Genomic DNA, 17,649 nt, shown 5'->3' on the forward strand with positions numbered 1-17,649 from the left:
ATGATCTTGGCCAATAAAAGGTCCAAGCTCACTCTCTGCGAGAAGCTTTTTCTTTCACACATTCTCTCCAGACAACCCTTAATTACTGACACAAAGTGTTGGTGGCAAAATGTTGACGCTTTTTTTGTCTCATTCCATTCAAGAGAGAATGGGAAGGAGAGGGGAGGAAATGGAACACTGAAATAAATGAATAAATAAATAATAAAAAATCAGCATCCAAGATTATTATTCTTTTTCTCATGCATGTCAAACGCAGACATGGAGAGTGGAGGAGGAGGAGGAGGATGTTGAGGAAACAGTAGGAGAAGGATACATAGAAGACTTAACTTACTTCTGAGCTCTGCGGTGATAGAGCAAAACAAGGACAGAACACAGTACAGAGTTTTAACCTCACAACATTCACGAAACGAGTGAAACCATTACACTTGTCGCTGTAAGCGCAGGGTAAAAGAGGGTTGGAGGGGAGAGGGGGGGCAGGGAAATACGAAGGACCATCACAATACTTTGAGTGTGTGTGGGTGTATGAGAGTGTGTGTGTGTGCGTGTATCTGTCAAAGTTTACATGCAAGTGAGTATGACAATAAAAGGAGCAGCTCTAAAGGGTGATAATACATAGCTATGGCTATATTTTTCACCATGTTAGCAATATAACCAAATATGAGGTCTAAATATTAGAACCTTAAGTGAGATTGAAACTTATTTTTACTTTCTGCAGAGAGATTTTAATTGTCAGTTTAAAACATTCATGAGCAAATGGGAGTGCAGGACTTACTGGTGGATGGCTTGGAGAAACTTGCGCTGGTGTTTCCGCACCTTGGCGTGATCGATCTTCTTCACCAGCTTGGTGTGTTTGTAAATGAGCCATGTTTCCCTGAGTACATTGGCAGCTGTGTTCTTTACCTGAGGGAGGAGAGTGAAAAAGACATTTGATATCACAGATCTGGCTCTGCTTCAGTGTATCAGTTTCTGATTGAATGATTAAACAGCACCATGTGGCAGATGGGAGATACAAGATAAAGGTAAACTGGTAGAAGCTATCTGACACAGTGTCAGCGTCATGCTCTCGTGTCTGCTGGAAAATGGGAAAAGTACAAATTAACGTTCTGCTTCATGGTGGAAACCTGCTGAGTTCAAATCACTGCAACTCAAACTGTCATTAGGAGGTGTGTCTTCCGTTGTGTTTCTCAGATCGGTTGAATTTTTCCATCATACCGCATTGCTAGTTTGAAATATTTTTTTATAAAAATAGCAGAGAAATCTCTAGCTATAGATGGTATAGAGCTGCCGCTGGGCACTGCTGGTCAGCTGGCTGAAAGGAGGCTTCTAAAGTTCTCATTAAATAAAAAATTAAAAAATGACACAAAAAAAAAATTCTGTTCCCTAAATACAAGAAGAGTCTAGTTTTTTTTAAAGTCACTTTTATAAAATTATATTAGGTAAATACAATAAATCCTAAAATATATATCTGCTATAATCAATATAGTTTTGTATTTTATGAATGATAGTTGTGGGCTGCACAGTGGTGCAGTTGGTAGAGCTGTTGCCTTGCAGCGAGGAGGTTCTGGGTTCGATTCACAGCCCGGGGTCTTTCTGCATGGAGTTTGTATGTTCTCCCTGTGCATGGCGGGTTCCCCGGCTTCCTCCCACAGTCCAAAAACTAAACTAAATTGTCCGTAGGATTGGTTGTTTGTCCCGTCTGTCTCTGTGTTGCCCTGCGACAGACTGGTGACCTGTCCAGGGTGAACCCTGCCTCTCGCCTGGAACGTTAGCTGGAGATAGGCACCAGCCCTCCTGACCCCACCAAGGGATGTATAAGGGTGTATAGAAAATGGATGGATGGAATGGTAGTTGTACTGAACTTTCAGTGGTTTTCTTGTCATGAGCACTGAAACACAATGTTGACACACCCCCCACACACACACACACACACGCACACACCCCCACACCCCCACACACTAATATGCAGATGACTAGGGAACTGAGTTGAATGCCTTGCCAAAAGGCATTCAACTTGGTGACTGTATGTTGTTTTTATGACTTTTCATTTCTGTTTTTATGATTTAAAGGACTTTGAACTGCCTTGCTCCTGAAAAGTGATGTAAACTTGACTGAACTTGATTGATTGATATCATCTTGTGTATCCAGTCTATAACTGTTTCACTGGTTTAATCTTCTGATCTCTGAAACATTATCAGGAGATTCTATATTGTCCCATTCCTAAAATAATGGCCTAAGTAATTTTTGCCAAAAGCCATTTCAGCAAAAAAACCTTTGGGAAAAATGATGTCGGCCATTATTTTATAAAGGTGATATGGAAATAAAAAAGATCAAAAATAAGCAGGAAATGTCATGGGTTAAAAACTTACCATGACAAAAGGGACTTTAGTTTAAAGGCTCTGTAAATCAACCTGCAGCAGACTACAGTAAGTGCAGGTAGAAAATGAAACTTACTCGTTTGCAGAGCTGTGTGTCCATCATGAAGTTGTGGACATGCTTCTCAGCCTTGGTCAGCTCCAGCTTCCTGGCAACCACTGCTACCACCAGTGCAGTGCAACCTGCCCCCTGTTGTTTAAATGTAATGACAAACACAAAAGCACTTGGTTGGTGATTTGAAAATGTAACATGAACTATATCTATCTGCTTTAACATTATGAAAACACTGGAAGCCCCTAAAAATCTGAAAAGTGGGAAATGCATGCACTTTCAGCTCTCTATGCTATAATACTTCTGACTAAAAAAATTAGCAACCAGTTGCCACCAGAAGTTATCAGTGTTTCATTAATCCCACAGTAAATAAGACTGTACAATGAAGCCCCTTTGTAGTTTTCTACAAGTAATGTAGGGGAGACAGAAGGTGCTATGATCAGATAAGAAACCTATCAGTTTTGCCTACACACAGAATGTTGTTTGTTTGGAAAACTAGCACTGCACATGACCTGGATTTGACCTTCAGGACTTAGAAGCTGGTCAGAATTGATGGAAGATGGATTAGCTGCTGCAAAAAGACCTGAAATTGGGGCAGAGGTTCACCTTACAGGGTGAGGACAACCCTAAACACACAGCCAGAGCTACAATAGGAAGGGTTATATTAAAGTGTATTCATAGTTTAGAATAGCCTAGTCAAAGTCCAGACTTGAGTCCACCTGGGGATCTGAGACAAGTCTTGAAAATGGAGAAACTTTTGCAAACAAGACTGGACCAAACCTTTCCAGCAGAAGGAGCTGCTGGAGCCACACCGCTACAAACTGAGGGAAGAAAATGCACATCAACAGACTATTTATGGGGGTTGAAAAAACAAATTCACATCACACTTTTCAGATTTTGAAAACCCTGTTATCATTGCATTTCCACTTCAGAATTATCCACTACTTTGTGCAGGCCTAATGCCAGAGTGGTTTCAGTAAATGAATACATGAGAAGAAATCAAAAGTAATAGTAACTGGTACATTTTTAACTTGGTTTAATCTTTCAGCACAGCAAATTATCAGGCCATTCTCAGTCCTTCTAAAGAGAGCTGAATAACAGAACAGATGAGTGAGCTCTGCAGGGCGCCATTAACCACAGCTACAGGTAAAAATAGATGCCAAGAGAGTAAAAGTGCATTCACATGTGTAAGACGAGGTAAACGGGGTATTAAGGTCTCAATCCAAGATTTTATTTTGATTGACTAAAAAATGTAATAAAGTAAAGTTTTCCTTCCACATATTTACTGATATATTTCAATAAAAACAAAAGGAACCCACCATGATCCCTGTAAGAAGACACACGCCTTTCCCACAGTACGTGTGCGGTACCATGTCACCGTAGCCAATAGAAAGGAAGGTGATCGAGATGAGCCACATGGCTCCCAGGAAGTTACTGGTCACTTCCTGTTTGTCATGATACCTGAAACAATAAACACAAAGATAGACAGGCTTAGAAAAAGGTAGCCGCAGTTTTATGAATGCAGACATGCTAAAGAACAGGATGCTCTGTGAGTCAAACAAGGCCTGTGGCTGGAGGGAAATACGGAGGAAGAGCATGATGCAGTGGGAGACCTCTGCTCTAAAACAGTTTGGTGTGTTAGCTTCAAGCTGACACAGTTTAGCAGGTAGCAGTAGTTTGTAGGGATTTTAGACCAAAGTTCTTGTGCTAAACCAGGTTCTGGTTCTTATGGTGCATTCTATGTCTGCACTGAAGGCCTCATGAAGTTTGAGTTCTGACTCAAAAAGTTGTAGGTTCCCACCAACCCTCAACCTCAGAATTCAATATGGCATGTGTACAGGCACACCAAACTGGAGACTTGAGGTCAAATTAGCTAAACATGATTCTGTAGGCTGCCAACTGATGAGAAAGTGAAACAGTGACTGAAAGAAAAAAGGAGGAAACACAATCTGGAGGAAAAACTCTCAAAGGTTAGTTGTATATGTATAGAGAGGCTGTGGACCGTTCAGCAGTACATCCAACAAACCTTTGGGTCTGAAAGGCTTCCAAATGGGTTTGATCCATATGAGCTTCTGGACAGGCAGTGATGCCGTAATGATCCTGTAGTTTGTTGAAAATTTTGCACTTGTCCACAAAAACATATAAATATTAAAAATGTTTATCAAAGGCAAATATTTCTTGTCTTCTGTAACCTCTATCTTTAGTTACAGATGATATGAAAACTCCATCAAAGTATTTTAGATAATCAATGAATTACTTTTTATCTATATTAGACCAACTCCAGGACATAAGGCCCAGCAGGACAAAGCTCAGTCCTCTGTAAGAATACTTGATGGTGAAATACAGTTCCCTCATCATGATGCACTTTAATGGGGTCTGCTAAGCTAGTACTGTCTGCTTGTTGCTGGTGGAAAGCTCTCCAGAAAACTTTGAAAATAAGCAACTTTCTGTTTCTTTCATGTCACTGACATCTACCTGTCTATCTTTAGTAAAAACTGGGATTTTAACCTCAACTCACATAAGTCATACAGTTTATGTAATGTTGAAGCCTGGATCAACTTTCTACACTAACTACGGCTAGCATAGCGCTAGCTGCAGTGATAGTTTATTTCCACTTCTGATAGCCTTAATGTAAATGTACATCATCTGTTTTTTAAGATGCTCCTTTAGTTTTTAGAGCCAACTTCATTGTTATTAGCTTATGTTGCTAACAACAATTCAATTAGCAAATGTTACTTCAAATAGTCCTCATTAACAGCATGTTCTATGAAAACACTGATAAGGATCGTGTTGTTTTTACCAGATAAGTTTCTTGTTGCCAGGTGAAGTCTTGCTTGATTATTTGCTGTCATCTGATTTCATTTATTGACTGGAATAAGTGGGTTTTTTTTTTTGCTAGTGGTAGGAAACATAAATCCCACCACTGAATCAGGTGGGAAAGGGGGAAAAGATGGAGAAGAGGGAGTGAATGTTTAAAAGTCAGGGGTCACACCCTGGACATCTAAGCTAACATATATGGAGCGCCTGCTTTGCCACAGGAAGCACATCCTAAACACAGAACATGTTGGGAACTTTCTCCTGCATTACCTGCCATGTATTTACCATCCATGGCAGGTATAACGTTGCCATAGACGGTTTGTAAAAATACATCAGAACAGTTTTGAAAAAAGTTAACTAGTGGTATCCCAATGTTAATCAATTTTTTTTTAAATGGCCATGTGTTAAAAGAAAACACGTGGGCATTTTCTTAAAAACCTAAAAAGAATTTGACCTAAATTTTTTATGTCAAAAATTTTTTATGTCAAAAATTTAGGGAAATTAGAAGAAATGCACCTGCAAGAAAGAAATGCATCTGATGTTTTTTTCCTCAGCCCAGCAGGTGGTGCAACATAGAACTAGGTGGTTCTGGTTTCAAGTACTGGTTTGGCACAAGAACTTACTTATTTTCAGGCAGAGAAAATGAACTTCTGCACAGAGAAACTAATGTGACATATGGAAAAAAAATTATACACAATATGCTTAAAGTATTTGAAAACAGTATCAACAAAAGACATTCTCAGTGTTTTGAAAGATAAAAAATTAAATTTTTGACCAGGGACATTCATAAAATGGCTGCAGATTCAAATCCTTTACAAAATACCACAAAAAAAATTCAAAGAACATTTTTCAAATGCCAAAGAAAGAACATCTTTTACCAGACATTATGGTACAAAGTGCCACACATCAATTCAAACTCATGTTGATAAATGCAACTAAACAAATGCATGTCAGTGCATTCAAAATGGTAATAATGCTGCAATAAATCAAACAGTTGACTGATTGGTCACAGTGTGAGACAAATGCTCCATCAGAGAGTAAGGTGCTGAAAGAAAAAAACAACTTTGAACATACAAATGATCACAGCAAACATTAAAGTAGCTTTCAGCAATGTTTGAAATGTCAAATCAAAGGCCAACTAAGTGTATGAAAATAACTTTACAAAGAAATAAATAAAAAAAACTGTAAAAGCCCAAGATTGAGGATGGCATTCCGATAGCTTTTGCAGCAATGCAAAAGTCTGTTACAGAGGCAAATATGCCTTGTGCACCTTTGTTCAACTTGCTTAAATATAACCAATGGACTGTCTTGGAGAAGTTAAGAGAGTTTTTTTTTTAAACTGCATAAATTCTAACTACTGAGAATGTTTTAAGGGCAGAGATGAACCAATAAAAGTTCTGGTGACATAAATAGTGTCATTTTGAATTTGATCAATCCAGATACGTGAGCGATTGATTGGAAACTTAAAAATGCCAGCTTTTCCTAATCAATTATTAATTATCATAGTTAATGTGATTCTCAATTTGATCAGCCCATACACATGACTGATTGGTTAAGATTATACTATCAACCAATGACTTCAGGGTACACGCTGTTACTGGATGAAAAAAACTAAAGGTTGGCAAGTTGATTCTAGATGGGGTGTTAAGCATGAGGTCACAGAGGAAGCACAAAGATGCTCACAGATCCACAGGAAGTGAGAGAGAGGGACACTTTAAGGAAATAACAGAAAATAAAACCTGCTCTGTTTGAGTCATTTTATCTTTTCACTTATACTTATTTATGTTACAGCAATTGCTATATATGGAAAAACTGGTAGCTTTGTAGAACTGAGTTAAAGCAGCAGCATGTTACAAAAATTTGTTTTTTACAAATTTGTTAAAACTGTCAATATGTTGTGGCAGTTTAATATGAAAACCAAGCTCCTCTGCCTCCTTACAGTGCCACTATTGCTATATGCAAAAATAAGGAGGGTCTTAGCGCTGTCAATCATTATCATGTATGCACTGCTAAATATGCTACTGGTGGAGAAATAACTTACCCTTCCAGGAAAACTGTTCATCTGCTGTCATTGTAATTATGCTAACTAACCTGAACATTTGAGTGAGTGAGGTTGATTAACAGCGGTAAGACCCTCCTCCTGCCTCTGATTGGTTGTTTCTGACAGCTGTGTATTTGTTCAGATGATAGCAGGACCATAGAAAGAAGGCAGCAGAGGTCTTTTTTTTCACAGATTATCTGTCTCATATTTTGTCACCACATGGTGATAGTTTTAACAAATAAGTAAAAAACATGTTTAAAAAAATACATACGGCTGCTTTATGGTAAACATTTATTCTCTACGAAATAAGTACAAGCTAACCATGCTAATATCTTTTGCTAAATGTAGTTTAAGATCTAAAGTCTGTGGCAAATTTGTCTCTCTCTCACATGCTGCATGACTCGCCTTTGGCCTCTGATAGAAAGTTAAAGAATACTTTAAACACAGTTCTCATATCAACAAATAATATAACTGTTAAATTGAAGTTAGAATTAGCATAAACATATTTAACGGCTGGTCAAATATGTCCAAAAACTGAGTAACAAAAATTAAAGTCGTAATAAGTGCATCTTTTCTCAGGAATATTTTAGTTCAATCAGTTAACTGCATTTTCGAAAGTGAACCTATCAAAAATGTCCAACAGATCTCCTCCAAACACAAAAGAAAAACTAATAGAAAAAAAGAAACTGAAACAACAACCATTGTTTCAGGAATTCTTGAGTCAATTTTCTCCTCCAAGATAGTTCATTGCCACCAAATATTCTTAATCATCTACTCATGCCTTCTGCAGTGCATAAAACTCCCACTCCTCGTGTTCATGCTGAAAGTCAGGGGGGAATGAATTCCTGGGAGCTATTCTGTCCCACAGCAGTGTGTGGCTTGTAGGATTCTAGTGTGTGATGACATGCACAGAAGCAGTCCGTTTTGTATCATGCAGGAATAAAAAGTTGTCTGCATCCTGCATGCTTCAAAGCCAGTATATTGAGAGCAGGAGTGCGAGGGGAAAACTCAGGGTCCATAATGTTGCACTGGGACGGGGGAATGAAGCGTCTTTGAGGTCCAGCTCTCATTTGTGAATCATGGAAGGTAGATGCTCATTGAATTTGACACCCCTGTCTCTTTTACCTGCATTCCATCACTTCAGCAGCTGGCCTTTGATAGCTGCCAGGGGGCTAAACTTGATCAGATGGCTAAATATTGTAATTACAAATGACTAGTATGCAAACTTCATTCATCTTGGCATGAAGGCGTGCAGAGAATGAGTCATGTCTTTAGTGCAGACTGAAATGTGCCGCATTTTTAACTTGGAGAACACGGTGCAGTACAGGGGGCTTCTTTCTGCAGTAAACATAACCCAGAAGTATGCTGGGAGAAACGCATAAGGTGTCAATTCTCCCTCTTTTATTATTAGCGCCAACTATGGATGTCTCTGCTCTCTTTGTAAATGAAGCATGTAAATAGAAGGGACGTGATGAAAACACTATTTTCAAGCTCTCAATATACCGTGGCAGGTTTTCGGGTTAGCATGGAGAAGAGCTGGCACCACTTTCAACCTATTCCAGGGCAACAGGTTGATATGTCAGGAACCTAGAGTTTGTTCCCCACTTTGACTACTTTGTTCTCAGGACACGTATGAAGTGATTCAAAGAAGGCGATCAGTTATCCATTTCTGCATAAAACACATGATACATAGTGGGACCTGAATGGTAAGAGGAAAAGGAAAAACATGACCTGCATCTCTTCTCGAAAAAAATAAACTGCTTGTTCAAATTATCTACAGTCAAGTCTGGTACTAATAAATAATTCCCAACAGTTGATGACTGTTACTTAGATATGTTAACAATCCAGCAGTCTCTGCTGATGTGAAAAGGTCCTAAAGTAAATTAACCTTTTATTGCAAAAAAAAAAAAAAAACAACAACCTTGGTTAGTCAAGATGGAAAAAAAAATCTACCACAAAAATACTTTTTTTCTTTTTTTTTACAAAACAATGATTGTGGGATGATTGTAGAATCTTGAACAACTTTCCTAAATTAAAATGTACTGAAGTATTTTTATAATTCATACTTTCCTTTTTTAAGTTGATCAGTTTTTAGGAACTTAATATTTATAATCCATGACTTCCTGTTTTCTTGGAGTTCTTGTTTACAAACTTATTAATAATTTCACATTATTAATACATTTGCAAAAATCTCAAATGTTTTTCTGTATTGTCATAATGGGGTAGAATTCTGAATAAATGAATTTAATACATAGCAAAATCTGGGAAAAGTAAAGGTGAAGTGCTGTGAATACTTTCTGGATGCACTCCAAGTATAATAACAAAAAGGTATATGTCTATTACTGTTCCTTCACAATGGGACAAAAAAGAAAACATTCTGTTTAATAATTCAAAAAGGAGCTAAGTTTATCTTATCACCTCACTCAATGAGCAGGATGTTATGTTTTGTCTTTTTGTCCCACCATCACAAATGTATGTAGAGTTTTCTAAATTATGCTGAAACGTTTATGTCAGCTGTGTGCTTTGGTCAGATGAGACTAACGTTTCAGCAAGAGACACTTCAGAACTGCCAGAAAACGGATCCATGCTCATTGTTGAGTACGGTGGTGGTCTTGTGATGCTATGGCCACGGTTCTCTTCAAAGGGGATCAGGGACATGGTTACTATGTGTGACATCATGAACCCTTTGAAATACCATTTTAAGTGAACATCTAGTAAAGTCCACCAAACAGAAAAAGGGCACTTTTTAACTTATAAGGTTTTGCTTGATTAGAAGAATGCACTCAGTTACCATAAAAGGTGAACTGCTAAGTCCCCAGAATGGATGGCTTGGATGTCCACTCAGGAAGCCTCTTAGACAATATCACCAGAACGTAATGAAGTTTGAAAGGGGTCACAGTGGACCTGTGCATGACCCTGTGTGGTCATTTTGGACATCCTCACATGCTGGATAACTGCCAGCCTCATATCTGCCTAAGATACAGCCCTAACCCTTTCTGAATGACCTTTGCTCATTTTTTGGACTCACTGTTGGACATGCAGACATATTCCTGCTCCACTCAGGATATCGTCACAGTACCCTCTCATGATCGTTCTAGCTGAGCCAGAGTCTTGCTCGCTGAATCACTAACATGCCCATCACTGGTCTGCATGTGTACTAAATTACAGCTAACTGAGCTACTGCATCTGGACACCAAGCGGTATGGATATTTTCAAGTGCTATCTGACCAAAGGGGCCCTGCAACATACAAGAAATGTGTTTTACCTTTATGAATCCAGAGAATTGAATAGTCTGATCTTCATAACTGTACATTACTAAATTCTAAGCCCGATGCTCGGGGATTCTAACCACAAAAAAAAAAAATCAAATCAAATTTACAGCAAGAAAAATGAACACTTTCAGGACGGCTTAAGCTAGGAGAGCTGACTCTGACCAAACATCTGCAGTCTTCCTTATTCTACTCTTTGGGGTTTAACCAATCAACACTTAGGAAAATCAATGATTGCATGTTTTGTAAACTTACTGCAATTCATGAACTTTCAAATGGTTTCAGTATAAAAAACTGATCAATATCCAATATCCGATAGTAATCTCATTCTAGGATCAAATGTAGAGTTGAGGTTACTGATGTATCCTGCGATTCAGACTTCATGGTCCTGTGTTCATGACCGTCATTTTTATTTTACTGTGGAAGTTCAAACTCAAACTCAAATAAATAAATAAATAAATAAATAAATAAATAAATAAATAAAAATAAAAAAAATAAAAAACGTTAAAAAATGTTTCTAACTCAAATATAATCTAATCACCTGTGTGGGAACATTAGCAGCTTGTTGGAAAATCCTGAAACGCATACACACACGCATACACACACACACAAAAGGAAAACCCTGACACAGGCTGATGGTACACCTTCCGATACTAAAAACCGATCAATAGTCTCATCACAATATATTCTTTGCTTTGTTTGACTGAAGTAGGAAGCTACTATTTTACTTTGATGTGCTCACACAGATACAACTTAACTTATGTATAATTACTGATGAATGAGTAGTGAATCGATCCAAAATATCAATGTCGAGTTGGTATCAGTATCAGATTGATTCTAAGGGTGGTAAGATTGATACTTTAGCATCAGAATCCATCTTGAAATTTAATTTTAGTTTTGTATTGTAGTTTCTCAACAGTGCCTCAAAAAAATTTGATTTGCTCCCCCTTTAATAAAACTGTCACTTTGTTTATTTAAAAAAAAATGGACACATCTTTGTTTTATTTTTCTGTTGCTACTGTTTGTCATGTTAGTATGTTATTAACACCTTTCAGCTTTGTCCAAATTCTATTGTAAGTGTGAACAGAATAATTCAAAGGAAAAAACACAAAACACCTAAAGGTCAGAAGTTTGATAATATGTCAAACTTTGACAAAACGTGTCGGTTTCAGTATCGATGTAATTATTGGTCTCAGCGATACTGGTCCAATATTTACTTGGTACTGAATCAATACCAAAATATGAAGTATCACACACCTATAGTGATCACCTCAAATAAAGATGCTACATTTATGCTGATAATCTTGACCTTATCTGTTGGGAACCGATGGAAAAATTGAGTTCCACTTTTTCCTGAGATTTTATAAAAGTCATTCTTTAGCAAGGTCAGTTAAGTGAGATAATCATATTCACCTTAAAAATGTGACTTGTTAATTTTCCCCTAAAGCAGGCCTCTCTGTCATTCAGTGACTGTCCTCCTCAGTCTGCAAGGCCACTACACAGGTAGCAGTTCATGAGCTCCTTATTGTCAACGCTTCGGTCCTGGACTGCATACTTGTGTCTCCAGTGTTAACAAACCTGAGGTTTTTCTGTTACAGAGGTCTCATTGAATTACTTGGAGGTAGCACCCAAAAACACAGCAAAATCACTACAGTGTGACCGACCTCAATCCCAGCTGCAGCTGCTCCCCCTTTAATAAAACTGTCACTATTTGGTGCAGATTCTGGGCTTCTGTCCTTCAGGGGACACAGCAGCAGTGAAGCTCCAACACTCCACCGCCTCTACCAACGCTGTGTAGCTCTCTGAAGTCATCCCAAGCATCAATTCATGAAATGTGTTGCATTTCCACCCACAACACTGGTTAGATCATGGAGTGCTTGCTTAGTGTAGCTCACTTTCTCTCCAACCTATCTACTCTTTCAACAAAAATCTGGTTTTTTTTTTTGTTTTTTTTTTTGGAGAGAGTAGGTTTCAGATGGATATGTTATATATAATACTAGCTTTATATATAATGCTAGTATGTGGCTGCCTGAGGACCACCATAAAAAAATGAAAATAAACAGTTACATAAACACACACACACACACACACAATCAACCAAGATGTATGTAAACCTTGTATCTGTTCTAAGTGCATCATGGTGGATGTTTTCCCTGGTCAGAGGTTAGGGTGGCTTATTATTATATCTTATCCTGTCTATAGTCTTCTCCTTATCCTGGCTTATTCTATGTTTCAATTGGGCAATGATGCATGTAACATATGGTGTGTGTGTGTGTGTGTGTGTATATCCGATGAGTAATTCGAGCTTGATTATCTGGTGCCTTGCTCTCAGCGACAGTCAGATAAACTTTCTGAGACTTTGACGTTGCTGCAGACAGTGAGGTGAGAAGCAGCACTCACACTGCCTGGGAATGGCAGTGTGAGTGCCATTCCCAGGCACTCGCACCGTTTCAGGTAAAAGAATTGAAACAAGAAGGGAAAGAGAATTAGGAAATGGCTAAGAAAGGGAGGCAGAACAAGCACGCATGCAGCAGTTTAAAGCGGGTTCGGACTGAAAGGGGACAAGATCGGAACAGGGAAGAGAGGATGAGGGGAAACTGCAGATGAGGCCACATTAGATGGGTAGAGTAGGGGATGTGTAAATCAGTCAATGAGGAGTAGGGAGAGAGAGACTTGAAGGTTAAAGCCAAAAGAACTTAGATGAGGTTTATAATATGTTATGCATTAGGAGAGGAGTAAGAACGAACTATGAGGAAAGGAATAAGAATGGACTAAGAGCAGTCTTTAATCCATTCATAGTAAATTTAAAAAGTCTTCCTCTACTTCTTCATCCCTCTCAATTCCTCTGGATGTGTGACTTTCATTCCCCCCATCTAGGCATTTTCCAGTTAGACTCCGTGTTCGTCCACTCTCACAGCATATTGCCCTTTCATAAACACAGGAGCATGATCAATGTGACAGCCCCTCAATGCATTTAACAGAGGATACAAGTCACACAAAGCACTTTTAGGAAACAAGCGCCTCTTCTTTTCGCTTTTGATTTGTTTAAAAGAATGGAATTGGGCAGTAAACATGAAAACTATCATGCTGTTTTTTATGTTTACCAAAGGAGATGAGGAAGGGGAAGTGACATTTGGAACAGTGAAACAAACAAGGACAGTAGTCATCACATTCTGAAGAGTTTCCTGCTTTACAGTTGTGTCTATATACGTTAAGTTGCAAGGGAAAACAAAGCCCTCATTTAAATCCCGTCCGGTAATATTTCAACTGGTAAAACCTCAATCTGTACATCAACATTGCAATGTTCAAACCAGGGCCACAAAAAACAACTTAAATAGTCTCAACAACAAGACTGACAAACTGCTCACTGTTCTCATTCAAGATATAGTTAGTCTGGATACGATTTTGTTTCTGGATTTCTAGGCAAAATATATTTGAGTAAGAGCAACAAATGTCTTTGAAAAACCATTAGAACATGATTCAATCAATTTTGTGAGAGGGAGACACATAATGAGATGGTAATGTGTGAGGAAAAAGAATAAAAAGGCTTTTTCTCCTCAAAAAATATTTGCAGTTGCTCCTAGAAAGTATTTTTGTGTCACATGGATCTATACCAATTTCATAAAACAAGAAAGGGAGACAAATTGTACAAATATGGATTGCCCTCTGGTAGACTTCTGAAGGTGACATGGAGTACTTTGCTTTAAATCCAACCCCTCCTCCCACCCACTCAGGTTCTCTTTGGCCTCATGCACAACAGTTAGCAAAGAGACGCTTGCTTCAAAGTGCTGCTCACACAGTTACTTCACCTCTGCTGTGCTTCTAGAGCAAGTAGAATCTGTCTTAGCAGAGGAGCAGTGGCACATTCCTGCCAACGAGAGGCCTTACCTGATTCTGCTTTGGCCTGCTAGGTTTGACAGTTCATGTGTTTTAGAAGGGCCCCTTTCCCTCTCTAATACCCCCACCCTCCCAGTCAGGGCAGCAGTGGCGCCAGCTCAGGGAAAAAAATGATATATAGATATATTTTTTTTAATTTTTTTTTTTTTTACAGCCAGAGAAAAAGGACTCACATGGTATCCCTATGGAGCAGCATAGTGGGGAAATAGAAAGTACAACAAAACATTATACAAACACACATACACACGCACACACGCATGCACGCACACACGCACACACACACACACACCCCCACACACACACACTCACAAAACTGCACATGCATGCTCATAACCATTCACAGTAACACAAAAAGACAGACATGCAACACAGCTCCGCCCATCTCATTCTGGAAAATGAAATAAACAAAGTGGTGACATGCCCTGGTGTTTGGGAGTGTGCTCTAGCAGTGTGAATGACTGCGTGGTTGAGCCAATACATTTTTTTAGCTTTATTGAAACCTCTGTGCTTCTCAAGCATGACTTTATTAATGTCTGGGTTTCTGAGCTCACTCTGGGTGGAGGACATACAGTTAGATGTGCAGTAGAAGACAGGAAGACGGGGCTGGACGATATAGACCGAAACCAAATTCTTATTTATGTTCAAGGTCAAAGTCAAGGTTATCAAGGCTAGGCATTTACATTCAATATGCTACCCTCCTGTTCTTTTTCCTGTTATTATACTAGAAATACATTATTTTACTTCTAATGATGCTAAACCATTTTGGTTATCTACTGTTTTATTTATAATGGAGTAGAATTTTGTTGCGCAATTTGGCAGCTTGTTGTATTTCTGTTATAAAATAAGCAATTTAAATCATTTTGAGATTAAAAGCTTTACTTTTGCATATTTTTTTTCAATTTAGCATGTTTTGTCACCTTCTGATAATGCAAAATAAAAGAGAGGATACATATTTCAAAAGCTCTTATAGCACCAAACTGGACCCTAAATCAATGGCGGGTTATAGAGGAAGAGCAAGAGCAGAGTGGGTCAGGAAAAACAGGAAGCTAAAACCTTCTTGATCACAGTGGCTAACATGACCCTCTCATACATTGGAGGATGAGCTAACAAATACCCAGCCAGGCTGTCTGGAACTCAGTGTTGTGTGTTTCAAAGAGATGTGGCAGCAATAGCCAACCACATAATAACCAACTCCAGTATCTCTTCCTGACTTTCACAAGTTAAGGCTGGACAAGCAAACATAAGAGTTGTAGAGATTGTCATCAGTAGCTTGTGTAATCCAGAACATGCTGCTATTGCTTCTGCAGTCCAGGTACTGAACTTTGACACAGCTGTAAATTATGTCCATTTTATTTACCAAAGAAATTCACCAGTATTACCTCTGTATATGTATAGATCCTGTAGTGGATGATTTAATATGCCAACTGTGCATATTAAATCATCCACTCCACTCCATTGTTGTTAAGGACAGAACCCTCATCAGATGTATATGCAGCTATGCAGCAATATCTGAAAAATTTTATTTATTCTTCTCTCCCTTCAATAATTTCAGCAGCTCCTCAAGTACTCCACCAGAATGAAAAATTTAAAAAAATAAAAAATTTGGATTTGTTTTATGCAAACATCAGGGATGGTACAGACTGGTGCACCCTGTGTATCACATGGACATGACAGCTATGCCATGACTTAGTGTGCAGCCATCTATTTAAAGTTTATGTGGACAAAATGATTCCCATCAAACCACTACGATTCTTTCTGAAATGTAAAGCTCTGCACAGCCACTGGCCTCAAAGAATGGCTGAATGAGAAAAAGGAGATACCCGAGAAAAGAAGCCAGGGAAATTATTGAGGTGTGCACAAAATCAACTTCAGACATAACAAGAGGGTCAGATGGTGTGAGGTGGACAGGGCCAATGAACTAAAGACCTTCTTCAACATGTTCAGTTTAGAAACAAGCCCAGCATCATCCTCACCTGCTCTCAGCCAGACACACGTCTTTTCCTCCAATTTACCCACAACTCCCCTTTCACACCACATTTTTCTTCCGATTTGGACATTGATCTTGGGGTTACTGCTCAGTTATTTTCTTCAATGATATCAGGGAAGGCTGGTGCTTCCTTCACCTCACCCTATGTCCATGTCTAGTAGTCATGAAAGGAAGGTAGGAGAGATGGAAGCAGAACAAGACTGCAGCCAGACGGTTTCAGACCCTCAGGACTTGAAGGTCTGTGGGAACCAGCTCTTCGGGATCCTGCATCACCTCTTCAAGTTCAGCGGAACCCAGGAAAGGATTGCGGCGCTTTGGAAGACATGCTGCCTCAGTATCCAGGAAATCTCATTCATCCGTGCTTAGCAACTACGAGCCCTATTGTCCAAGCATCTCATCATAAAAGTCATGGGGAGAATGTCTTTGGCCCAACTGAGAAGGTAAACAAGCCACTCAGGACCTAAAGCTGTAAAGAGGTCACTGTAAGCTAGTACTGTGAGTTTATCTTCTCTAATTTCTCTAGTGCATTTAACACAACTCAGCCTGCTGTAGTGTGTAAGAAACCCAGGAAGGCACAGGTGGACTCAGATTCAAGTTCAGATACTTTTGTTGTCCCACAAGGGGAAAATTTATTTTCACAAAGTCAGCAAAACCTGAACTAAGGCAAGATTAGTACAAACATCAATATTCAGCCATAATCACCTGAATTAATAACTTCCTGACAAACAGACCACAGTTTGTGAGACTACAGACTGTGTTTGACCAGGAGGTCAGCAGGGGACTGTCCTGTCAAAATGTATTTTTACACTGCGTGCTTCAGTCTTCCAGTACAAGTCAGAGTCCTGTCATCTGCAGAAACACTCAGATGACTTTGAGTCGCTGGAAAAGAGGCTGAGCACAGGGACCTGACAGACTACTCAGCATTATGGCCATCTTTAAAGTTAAAAAGACAAAGAGGATAACTGAGAATTTTAGGAAAAGCTGCATCATGTCAAACACTATTTCCATCACGGGATGAGAAGTTAAGGTATACGCTGGTGTCCATCTGCACAACAGGATGGACTGGAGAAGCAACAGGAGCTGCACTTCCATTACAAATGTACGCAAATCTTTATCTATACTCTGCTAATGTCGAAAAAACACAATTATGAAATTGTGGTGTTTTCATTAAAGGTGCAGAATGTAACTTATAGAAAAACTATGTTTTCATATAT

At 38.9% G+C, this 17,649-nt stretch overlaps 1 protein-coding gene across 2 annotated transcripts in view; it reads right to left on the bottom strand.

The window, feature by feature from the left end:
- Positions 1–17,649, bottom strand: part of kcnn1a (potassium intermediate/small conductance calcium-activated channel, subfamily N, member 1a) — an 88,555-nt gene that overhangs the window by 12,855 nt on the left and 58,051 nt on the right. The window contains exons 5-8 of one of the 2 annotated variants that reach the window (XM_017310177.1): positions 3,744–3,885; positions 2,452–2,562; positions 773–900; positions 332–340 (exon numbers count right to left, since the gene is read on the bottom strand). In XM_017310177.1, the coding sequence (XP_017165666.1) occupies positions 332–340; positions 773–900; positions 2,452–2,562; positions 3,744–3,885 (390 nt within the window). The remainder of the gene's footprint in view (positions 1–331; positions 341–772; positions 901–2,451; positions 2,563–3,743; positions 3,886–17,649) is intronic. The other variant, XM_008433431.2, reaches the window with a different exon arrangement.

Source organism: Poecilia reticulata, linkage group LG17 (assembly GCF_000633615.1).
Source record: "Poecilia reticulata strain Guanapo linkage group LG17, Guppy_female_1.0+MT, whole genome shotgun sequence".
Taxonomy (NCBI): Eukaryota; Metazoa; Chordata; class Actinopteri; order Cyprinodontiformes; family Poeciliidae; genus Poecilia; species Poecilia reticulata.